Genomic DNA, 12344 nt, shown 5'->3' on the forward strand with positions numbered 1-12344 from the left:
ATCTGTAAAATTATACTGTAATAGCTTGATTACAACTCTAATGAGACAAAAAAAAATATTTTCATGCTTTGCTGTACTAGATGCATATAGAAAATGAATAGAGTTTCTGTTACAGCATTAGTGCATAGAGGATACAAAGATGTCATGCTTATTTTGAAATATTTGTATAGAAAGAATAATATATGAAAGTATTTTATGTTATAAATATTTTAATAAGAAATAATTTTTCAGTTTAATTTAGTAGAAGCACAAAGATAATACCTTGTCAGTCTGCCAGGATTCTAGAATTTCAATTTATCTTGCAATTTATTTAGACTGCAACTCGTTCGTAGAAGAGCATATAGGCAGACGCTTGTAAAACATCTGATAGAGGAACTTCTCTGACTGAACTATCAGAGGTACAAAACCAATGTTGGTAGGCACTACTTTGTAGTGGGCCACGTCGATAAGTGATAAAATGGCCAGAAAAGACATCTCCAAGATGAACAATCACAGCCTTCAACATATACAAATGGTCTTTATTTTGAGACCTGCCAAGAAAAGGGAAGAAAGAAAACAAATACTGTATTGACAAATAAATGTAGTACTCTTTACAATTATATACTTTTAATTATCAGCAATGAGTTTATTAAATTTATATGACATGCTGGAGATAAACTGAACTAAGAAATAATAAAAGTTAAGTATCAATGTTTATATGAATGCTGAGTTGCCATTTATATATAAGTCAGTTTTATTTTAATAGCAATCCACAAATGTAAAAACCTATTCAGTACAGGTGGACCAAAAGGGAATAAAACATGAGGGGTGTTCCAAAAGTAATGCCAGTGTGTGTGTGTGTGTGTGCGTGCGCACAGTGCTTGGGGAGTGAATGGCCTTGAATGTTCATGGTCTTGTTTGTTCCTTCATTCCTCCACTACAATTTGGCAACCAATGGTGTATAATCAAATGTACTTCTTGTGTTACTGCCTACATGAAATGTAAGTAACAATTAAAGTCCACTGCTCATTACAAGGTTTTTATGGTGAAGTAGTGTGGATGCGAGTGCTGCCTATGCATTGCTGGGCACAAAGAACAATGAACTGCAATGGAAGAGCTGACATTAATGACTGATCATAAAGTGTGCAGCCAGAAACTGCCACTGACAATTTCCATAAGCAGAAAACTCAGACAAAATCAGTAAATAAGTCATAGATCAGTAGCACTGAAACTAAACATTGAATTAGCATAAACTAAATCATCACAGAACTGGACTGCAATAAGGTATGCATGTGATGGAACTGAAAGTTTGTTGCTGAGTGCATCAGCATTACCAAAGGGAAGGCAATGCTCTTTTTCACAAAACTGTGAGTAGGTAAAAATATTAGATTCATCATTATGATCTCAAAATGAAAATTCAGTTTATGGAATATCCCCACTCTACCAATGAAGGACCAAAATGTTCAAAACTCAACTGCCAGAAAGTGCACTGACTGCAATTTTGGAACAACAAAGTTGTCATTTACCAGGAAATGTATGATGATAAATTCACATAGTTATGAAAAGTGGTGGCTCGTGGCTGGAAATTGTGGGGGTGCTGCAACTTTCGAAATATACATACACACTGTAAGTACAGCATGGCACCCACATCCTGAAGCAGGCCCCCTACCTGTCACTCAGGTTAAGGACAATGCATTGCTATTGTTAAATTCTGAATGAAACTGAAATTAAATCCAATTATGTTTCATTCAGATTTAACATGCAATAACATTCCCGGGGCCAATATTGGTATATCAGAAGAAATAAAGCTAATTGTAATTTATAAGCAACATTAGTAATTTAAGTAAAACTTGTCTATGCATCATGTTGTAAATAATTATTGTAAATTTTGTAATGTTTAAACTATGTGGATTTGGTGCAAATACTTGTGTATTGCCGGGAGAAAGATAATCGGATTAGATAGTGATGGCCTGAAACTAAACACGTTCACCAAGTAGGACGTGGGTTCCCTCCATAAAGCACACTAGGGGAGAGTGTAGTGCTAGGTGCTGGAAAAAGGTGTCGTGGGAAAAGGGAGAGAGCAGGATGACGTAGAGAGGAAACATCGGGCACGTGATTTAAAAAGCTAGCGGCATGAGTTAGTGGCTTTTTTCTCTCTTCCCCCCTGAATTGGAGTGGTCATCTAGATAGAGGTCGTTGGAGCATGCTGAAGTGTCTATGGCAAGTTCGGCGGTCAACGAGTAGCCCAGCGGAACGAAGATCGATAAGCCATGCCGAGCTAGTCTACCTAAGAGCGACGAGCCAGACTCACCTTTTGGCGGAGATGCATCTAGTCCGAGTCCATCAGTCGAATAGTGCAGATGAAATCAATTAAGAGAAGGATCAAGGAAACGAAGTTCTGTCGAGACGTATGTGAAGGTCGAATAATTTCCCAGCCTTTGGTAATGTAGAATTTTGATCTCTCATATAATTGTGTCGAGGGGAACAACCTATAATTGCAAAACGGACTTTTAGTTTATAATGTTTCGATTAATGAAAGGACTTTAGAGATTATGCTACAGGAAGTAGTGAAACTTTAAGTTTTGGATGGAGGAATTGTGTGGAAGCTCGTTGAGATAATTTTGTTATTGATAAATTAATAACCTTCAGCACTGTTATGTGTAAAATGGATAATTGACCTTTGATAGAATTTCTTACTTGAAATAATGTTTTAACTTATTACGGGAGAATTGGAAATTTTAGTTGAGTATACTCAACATTCCCTAAAGTTAGTGCAATTCTATGTCAGAATTTGTCCATAAAGTGTAAATTGTCTGATTTTGTAATTGAATGTTTTTTCTTTGATATTAATTGATGACTTGCTTGATTTCCTTTCTATTGCACCGTTCATTAAGTTAGAACCAAGGCAGGAGGCTATGACTGTGAAATGAATTTTAGTTATTTGATGAACTTAGCATTTAACGAAAGTGCTTAAGAGATATTAGACAGTGTACTAAACTGAGTTCTAGTTCCTTGATTTTGCAATGATCAATAGTCTAGGATTTAGGGTGGCGCAGTATAATAGAAATTTTCTCTGAATCTGAATAGGAACTGGCACCAGCTCCTATTCAGATTCAGAAACAAAGGAATTGGCGCTATCCAACGGCAATCCCTTTGTCTTCAATCCACGTGCACTACTCTTAAGAAGGTTTAACGGCCCCAATTAAATATTGAGACTGCATAGGAATTAAAGTATATTAACTTGATGCATCGAGCAAAGAACTTTTATTGAAATTAGGTTAAGGAAATTATGTGAGGGAATAAGTCAGGATTAAGATCATAAATCACGACATTAAAAGAAAAAAGAATAAATATTACAATGGCACAGTCGGCAGAATTTGATTCACAGGCTTAAAGTACTAAAATAAGTGAATCAAAGTGAGCAGGTTATAGAGTAAATCAGGCAGGCTAAATATCAAGAAACTTTGAAATTTATATTTTGTGAAGGACAAAAGAAAGGAAGGTCTAACTGATATATCATAATGGCTTTATCATCCAGTTCTTCAGGACGTGAACCTACAACAGGTTTTCCTGCAATTTTCTGGGGAGGAGTCTGACAATGTTTTATTATTTTCTTACGTCGAAGGCCTGAGAAAGTTGGCACACTGGACTGATTTTCAGTTCCTGCTTTTGCTCAGAAGCAAACTAACAGGAAAGGCAAAGAACTTCCTATATTCCTCCCCAATTCTGAAAGAAACTTTAGACTACTCGAAATTTAAAGAAGTATTAATCTTAGAATTTTCCAATAAAAGGGGTCCCCTCCAAATCTTAAGGCAACTTTATAGATGTGTGCAGGGTAGTAAAGAAAATGTGACTGACTACCTTAATAGATTATAGGCAATTACTCGGTCCATGAGGATATCCCCTGAGGAGAAACCCCATCTGGAGTGGATCACTTTCCAACAATTTAGATTGGGATTGCATGATGAATTGAGGGAGGTGATCTACAAGAAGCAGGCTAGAACTTTGGAGGGGTGCTATGGTTTATCCAGGTAACGAGAAAGGATATTGGAAGAAGTGACTCAGAATTCTTCCATGAGACAATTGTTGGTGCAAGACTGTGGTGCACAAGTGCCCCCCCCCTCTTTAACTCATAAGTGCAATTCAGACTGCTCTCATGGCAGAGACAATGACTATCAGGAGTTCATCATGGACAACCAGGCGTTAATGCATAGAGACCAATACAGAGGATCACCAGGGATGCAGAAGGGCAGCCTCCATGTCAGACCTGAAAAAGGTGAGAAATCCCAATTTAATAGATTTTACCAACCCCAAGGTAGAAATTTCCTCCTACTCATGTGATATCCCACAGAAAAAAGGGAATGAATTAGATTCATATAGAAACGAAAGGACTTATGTTGAGTCATCTAATGTTTCCATCTGTAGATCAGACTCACTGAATCTTGATTCCTATAGAATGCAAAATGTGGCAGTAGCGGAAGTGAAAGGACGACTGCCTTTATCACTTGTATGGGGATTAGTTGAAGTCCCGTGTGACATCCTGTTAGATACTGGAGCTCATGTGTCGGTCATTCCTACATCCCTAGTATAAAAATTCATCAGTAAATTTCCTGATAACATCATCCTGTGAAGATAACTGGAATTGCTAAGGTTGAACTATCGCAGTAAAGAGAGTAAATGCAAGATTCTCCATTCCTTGTTTTCCAGTAAATTTCTCACACGAACTCCTTATTTTCCCGGAGGTCGCTGACACTACTGACCAGGTCATGTTGGGTCTTGACTTCCTGGAGAAACACAAGCCCATTGACTTCCCTCTATGCAACATCGAAGAATTATTAATAAGTCTAGAGAGGGGAAGATATTTTTCAAAATTAGACCGGAACTCTGGCTATTTTTAGATTCCCCTCAGGAAAGAAGACAGAAAATATTTTGCCTTCACCACACGATGCCAAAAATATCAACTCTGTCAACTTCCTCAGGGGGCCAGAAACTCAGCCATGAGTTTTCAGTGTCTAATGACCTCTGTTCTCTTGGACATGCTGGGGAGGGGAGTCATGTGCTTCCAAGACGACCTGTTGATCTACTCCCCAGATAAAGACACACAAGGAGATCCTGTTGGGTGTATTGGACAGGTTGAGCAAAGCACAACTCGCATTGAAATGCTCGAAATGTAGATTCTTCATGAAGAAAGTTGAGTATCTGGGACATATTGTAAATGAGACTGGAATAGTCCTCACTCAAGAGAACGTCACCGCCATATTGAAGGCAAGGATCCCCACTTCAGTGAGGTAAGTTCGGAGGTACTTGGGAATGATAAATTTCTACAGAAAATTCATTCCTGAGTGCTCGAAACTTATGGAACCCATAGTAAGATTAACCAAGAAGGGGGTGAAGTTCTCTTGGGGGAAAGAACAGCACACTCACCTATCCTTGAATCTACCATTGACAAAATCACCATTCCTCATTTATCCAAAACTCGGCAAAACATTCTATCTTTCAGCAGATGCCTCAAATGACACCATTGCTTCCATAGTGGAACAAGGAGAAAGAGAGGAATTTAAACCACCTGCTTTCCTCAGCAGAAAACTCTCTTCTTCCGAAAAGAATTATTCGGTCATTGAAAAGGAAGCACTGGCTTTCTTTTCATAGCGTATGCCCTAAGAAAGTTTAGGTATATGTTGTTAGTACAAAAGATCTTCCTAAGATCAGATCACAAACCTCTGTCTTTCCCATCCTCCATGAAGGATAAGAATCATTCGATGGGCTCTGGAGATGCAAGAATTCCAATTAGAAATAAGTTATATCTCCCCCAAAAAAACAACGTAATTGCTGACTACCTATCCAGATCCCTAAACAGTGAGACAGAGGAGAAACCCTGCCCTGACAGAGAGACAGTTCAATACTCAAGGCAGAAGGAGTGGAAGAAAACAGGAACAGCGCCCCCCTCCCATCTTCAAAACTGGGAGGAATCCAACATCATAGAAGCACAAAAACAAGACCCAATATGGGGAGGGGTATATCAAAGGACTTTAACAGGTGAGAGAGTCATGGGGGAACAATCCCTTCTGCATACATTATACATAGACAGTGATGGCCTTCTGTTGTCAAAACAAGACATCACTGGAAGATGGAAGGATAAAATAGTGGTTCCAGCCACCATGATCCCTTGGGTACTGCACACCTTTCATGATGCAGACTTGGCAGGTCATCAAGGCTTCTTTAGAACATAGAATAGAATAAAAGATACGTGTGGAAGGGAATGCAGGGAGACATCGAGACCTATGTATCCTCCCACCAGTTGTGTTAAAGGAGGTCAAATTGCAGTGGAAAGGCCCCCCTCCAACCCTTCCCCCACGTGTCCATTTCAGGCTGTGGCCATGGACATTATAGGTCCTCTTCCAACTAGCTCGAAGGGAAATAAATACATATTAGTTGTGATTGACATGTTTTGCAGATTTCCTGAGGCCACAGCTATGAAAGACCAAACTGCATGAACTGTAGCCAACAAACTATTCAAATTGATTATTTCCAGATATGGGACCACCAAACACTCCTCTCAGACCAGGGCTCTGAACTTTACAGCTGAAGTCATGCTTCAGCTGTGCAAACTACTGAAAATAAGAAAACTGTTCACGACTCCTTATCCCCCCCAGGAGAATGGGATGTGTGAAAGGATGAACAGAACCCTGAAGCGGACACTTTTTAAACTAACTAGTAGTCAAATATCAAACTGGGATGACTTCCTCTCACACCCCCTTTTTTGCTTGTAGAACTGCTCTACATACTATCAAGGAGGCCCTGTAGTAATACTATATGGGTTCGAACCATTGTTCCCCAGTGATTTTAGAGGCTCGTGAGCAAGCACAGGATTCCCAGACATCGATGAATACCTAAATAATATGATAAACGAAAATAAAATTGTATATGAGCTGGTAATCTAGTAACAACAGTTCGCAAAGGGTTAGAGCATACGCAAACAAACTAAGGAGATGCAAAGATCTAAAGCCAGGAAACCTGGTCCTCTTAGAACAACAATCTAACAACAGAAAGGGAGGAAAACTGGGTAAATGTGCCACTGGACCATACAAAATTATCAAGAAAACATCCCCGGTAAATTTCAAAATAAAGGAGACAACAGCTCAAGGAAGGACGATAACCATCCACTCAGACCGTCTGAAAGTATTTAAGACCAGACCAGACCGGCTGGTTTCTCTCGGAGACTCGATAGAAAGGGTGTGGGGAAAAAGGGGGAACCCTCGCAGAGTAAGTGAGAGGTGCAAACAGCATATAAACAGTGGAACTGCACGGTGGACAGTGCTGCATTATGCTAATAGCTCACATCTCACTATGACGTGCATATGCTTGTGCATGTAGCAATACGACACTGTGGAAAACAGTGCCGCTAGTGTCCTTTGCCCTCCTAAGTGCTACAAGATGGATTTTTATTTTATTTTATTTTTTTTTTTTTTACAAAATAAGAGAATTGTATAGGATTGTTGATGATAAAATTAAATATTACAAGCAAATATAAATAAATTAATAAATATATTTATATATCGAGAAAAATTGGGGGTACAGTTCCGCAGTGCCTATGCCGAGCCGTCCCTGGTTATGAGGAAACAGATCCAGGGAAAGGTGAAATAAAGAACTGTGTTTGTACTTAATGGCTGCCACTTTTTGCAAGATGTGAGGCACATTAACTTGAACAGCTATCAAAGAGCATAACTCAAAAAAAATACATCTTATATTTATTTCAGTATTTGTTATACATTTTATAACCCAGATGAGCTTATGTTCTTGGGTTATACACATTTGCCATTGTTAAACAGTATTTGTATTAATTGCTATATTGTATTAAATAAATAAATAAAATAAGAGTTCTTGAGATATATACTCCAAAAATCACATAACTATTGGAGGTGTCAAATTTTTGAAGTTTAAATACAGTCTATTAGTTTTCCATACTCAAATGGATAGGCTGAACAAAATTTGGTCATAGACTTCCAACCAGGCCGGTGCAAATCTGTATAATAGAAAATCACTTTTATGTGTGTACATTATATTCAAGTCCAATATATTATGATCACTATTCTAAAATAGTTCACAGTTCCTTCTTTCTTACTGCCCAAACTGCTATTATGTAACCTTTGAACACTGCAAGAGGTATGCTGTACCAGTAATCTTCCCAGAAATCTGAGTGTTCAGGTGTGGGATTCATATACTGGACTCTCAATCTATAAAATTTTCAGAGATGTTCTGTGGGATTCAAATCTGGCTAATTCAGCAACACCCGGAGGTCACCATCCTACATGCAAACCACTCTCAAATGATACTGGCAATACAGCATGGTGCATTATCTTGCTATAGATATTGGTATTCCAACAGATTACCAGAAAAAGATCTTTCATACTACACTGCTGTTTTTCTGCTAGATGATCAAGATTATTCCTCTTTCCAGATTTTTTCCTAAAATTTCACTTACCATCCATGCAAACATAGCTGGAAAAGATTCACATAAAAAACTTCTTTCCAGTCTTCAATGGTAAAATGATATCTCTCAGATGCAAACTGTAGAAGTAGTTATTGATGAGCAAGCATAGCTGGCCCTTGAATGGCATCAACTTCGGCAGTCCACGTGAACATCCATTCATTCCAATATGGATTGTGAGAATAAATAGTGGTATTTCACAAACATCTGGGAAATACTACCATTTCATTCCATAGTTAGTTAAATACCATGGTCAGCCATTCCAGTTTTTTTTTTTTTTTATGGGCTTGTACAAGGCAGGAAAATCAGCATTCACTACTAATGAGGCATGTCTGCCCACAACTAGCATGGTGACTGCTGTTCTGCCCAGTATCCTTCTCTTGGAACAGTTTAACTATAGACTCCATAAATAGCCAACAATATTGGCAGTTTCCTGGATACTACCCTTCATCCATGCTGATTGGCTTTAAGCATGATATGCGTGCTACCTGGCAGGATGGAATGGCTGATTGTGAAACAGAATGATCATAATATTTTGAATGGATTATGTATAGATCACATTATAAACTACTGTATGGAGTCATTTTATACATATCAATAGCTATACAATAGACACCACTTATTGTGATCACTTTGGGAATTGCTTTTCGATAACTGGCTGATAACATTAAGCAAAAGATATAATAAACTGCATCATCTATTTCAATTTATTGTTATAAAAAACTTTTTAATAACAACAAAATTTATTTTAAAAACTTATCTAGAGTGTTGTCTGTTTTGTGTTTGAATATAGTAGTTCATGAATAAATTGTTCATACTCATGACTTTCGAAATTTGTTGCTCTATGTTGCACACTGTGATGAAATATTTGTAGAGCTTCTTGCACCTGGGCATTGGTCAGAGGAGCTTCTAAAATTTGTTCTTCTATACTTACATTAGGTTCACTTTCTTCTACTAGTTTAAAGTTCTCATTGGAAGCAGCCTGACACATTTCCAACATTGTCACTGAAGCCACCACTTCAACGTTATCAATATCCAACCAATTTTCAATTTCTTCTTTTGAATAGCGTCTGGGGTTTTATCAAAAATTTCATTTGTAAGTATTCAAATTCTTCAAAAGAAAGTTTCACAATTTGTTTTTAAAAATCCACCTTTTTGGAAGCAGTTTTCAAGTCTTCTCTAAGACTACCAAATGCAATGCATCAAGAAGGGAAATCTTTTTTGCAATTGCACTTGCACCAGATTGCTCTTTTACATAATGAAGTTCAGCTATAATTCTTGCATATTTTAATAAGCATTAAAAGCTCATATGATGCCTTGTCACATGGTTGAATTAACTATGTAATGTTTGAAGGCAAGAAGTTTACTTTGATGTTCTTTAATGATATTGTTTGTATGTGTGCAGTGCAGTTGTCTACTAACAAGACAATTTTTCACTTTAAGATCCCACTTAACTAACCAATTACTGAAAATGGCATTAGTCATCCAAGCATTTGACTAGAACAGTAATCAAGAGGCAAACTTTTGACACATTTAAAACACAGAAGATTTTTACTTTTTCCTCGTTTCTCACCTTTCATATTAGCAAACAAAGAACTGTCACTCGCTCTTTTGAAGATTTAAATCATTTAGTACTTTCATTTTAAAACAAATAAGTATGCATAGGCATTTCACAAAAATAGAGTCCTGTTTCGTCTACGTTGTAAATATCCTCGGGAGAATATTCAGCAATAATTTTGGTGAGTTGGTCTTAATCCATGCATCAGCTGATAAAATATGAGTACTTTTTTTCTTCACTGTGAATACGTTATACAATATTCTCTTGCTTTTTCCATTCATCAGTGCAATTAAATTTTCTTTGCCCATTATTTTTGTAAGTTTTTTGCTTTTTGATGCATCAAAGCCCTTTAATCGAAGCATTCTTTTAGCAAACATTACTAAACCAAATTTTTAATGCTGATTCAACTTAAGTATCCTTACCAGATTGGGCTCTCTTCTAATCCATGTTCTCATTAGTAAGATCCAAAGATTCAATGTTTGATCTGTTTTTTATTATCTTACATAAGAGTGGTTGCGAAATTTTTAAACGTACAGCCACACTATACTGACTCATTTTGGGCAACTTATCATAGCAAAATCATAGCAATCCAAAATTCTTTATTTTTCTTGACAAGATAAATATTTACATTTTTACTTCTTTCTGCCATAATGTTAACGTTTTAATGAGCACTTAAAGTCAAATTCACTTACTGAAAGAGAGCATGAAAATAAACTTGCATTTGCCTGGAAGATTTAAGATTTAAGGAAGAATAAGATTAAAAGAAGATTAACACAAAAGTCAGATTTTAACAAATGTTCTTTGTCAATTTTTCTCCTGTTTAACCCTTAAAGTTCTTAATCTTGAAATGCAAAAGGCTAAACATATTAGGATTTTGATAACAATAAGCAGAACTTTGATTATAATAGACAGATTATTTTTAATTCATTTTAAATGGGTGTATTTTGGGACTGACTGATTTTGATAATAATAGCCGATTAATAATATTATCTGCAATCACAATAAGCAGATTCTACTATATTTGAAATCAGCATGATAAACATTACTGAGAGGATGTTATCTGGAAAGGTTATTGTTCTAGAAAATTAGATGATACATCATTTTAAAGGGAAGACCCACGCAGAATGCATCTTTTAAATGATAAAAAAGGTACATGCACATATACACTCTTTTTTTAATAAGATATATCCTACCTTTTTTCTGGTGCAATCACAAAGCAGATATTTTCACCATCTGACATTGATCTTCTTTTCAAGGCATTTAAAATGGTTGGTTGAGTTGTTCCAACACCTATACTGGATCTACGCACTCCATGGCTATATATATAAGTTTTCTTTCTTAGTGCAGTGAATATATTTTGACTTATTCAAACTAAAAGATTTACAAAATTTCAGTTCAAAGAAATATTTGCTAATTAAAGGAAATGCAAAAAAAAAAAAGTAATGTATAAATATACACGAGTTAAAGCATGACAATTCAATACTGAAATCAATATAAAACTCATAAATAAAACTAAAAAAGAATATTAACAAAAATATTTGATAATGAATTATAACAAATTTTTTCTCCAGCAACTTGAGTTTTTCATAACAAAAATCAAGAAAATCGACTGTAAAACCACAGTATTTCAGACAATAATAATTGTGTTAGGGACCAAGAGATGGCAGCAACTCTCAACACTCTCTTCACTGGATACTATTTTAAAATTAGCGATAGCCTTTGCATTAGCTAAGCAGTGATAGCTGGCAATCTCTTTCTGGCTAATGATGGAATTTCACTGCTCAAAGTTAGATAGGGATAAAAGCCTTGCCTGCTACTTATGGAAATAAAAGGCATTAGCAGATTAACTTTTTCACATATACAGGAGTAAAACAGAAACTAAGCATAACATTTGCTATAATACTGCTTTAAGACTTCAATCCACACACAAATTAGAAATTCATATCAAGAGATATATAGGTAAGATATGCAATCAGCACAGGAGGACACCGTTTTTTGGAAGCTGAGGAGGTTATGTACGTGATGTATTGGTACCATGAAAGGCTAAAGGTGAAGTCAGCCAAAAAGAGAAATCTGAAGATGAGTGTTAAAGATAAGAAATACGAGGGATGTACATTGCTTGGAAAGAAGTCAATATATTCTTCATAGTGTGAGAAAGAACAAACTATGCCACCCACCTTAATAAGACGTAGGATCTCCTTTTGCTGTGATGATTGCAGCAATTCTATGGTGCATACTTTTCACAAGTGTATGATAGCATCAATGGGAATTTTGGGCCATTCTTCCTGTACACATGCAACGAGGTCCTTGACTGTTGTT

General features: G+C 36.6%; 1 protein-coding gene across 6 annotated transcripts in view; it reads right to left on the minus strand.

Annotated features, from left to right (window-relative positions):
- Usp30 (ubiquitin specific protease 30) overlaps positions 1-12344 on the minus strand; it is a 252115-nt gene that overhangs the window by 18591 nt on the left and 221180 nt on the right. For 5 of the 6 annotated variants that reach the window (XM_090413154.1, XM_090413150.1, XM_090413152.1 and 2 more), the window contains 2 exons: positions 11219-11341; positions 262-530 (listed from right to left, as the gene is read on the minus strand). In XM_090413154.1, the coding sequence (XP_090269280.1) occupies positions 311-530; positions 11219-11341 (343 nt within the window). In that variant the 3' untranslated portion in view covers positions 262-310. Of the gene's footprint in view, positions 1-261; positions 531-11216; positions 11342-12344 lie in introns of those variants that run through there. The other variant, XR_016550340.1, reaches the window with a different exon arrangement.

The sequence above is a fragment of the Typopeltis vanoorti genome, chromosome 23 (genome assembly GCF_054136105.1).
Source record: "Typopeltis vanoorti isolate ZY-2024b chromosome 23, IOZ_Tvanoo_1.0, whole genome shotgun sequence".
NCBI classification, from domain to species: Eukaryota; Metazoa; Arthropoda; class Arachnida; order Uropygi; family Thelyphonidae; genus Typopeltis; species Typopeltis vanoorti.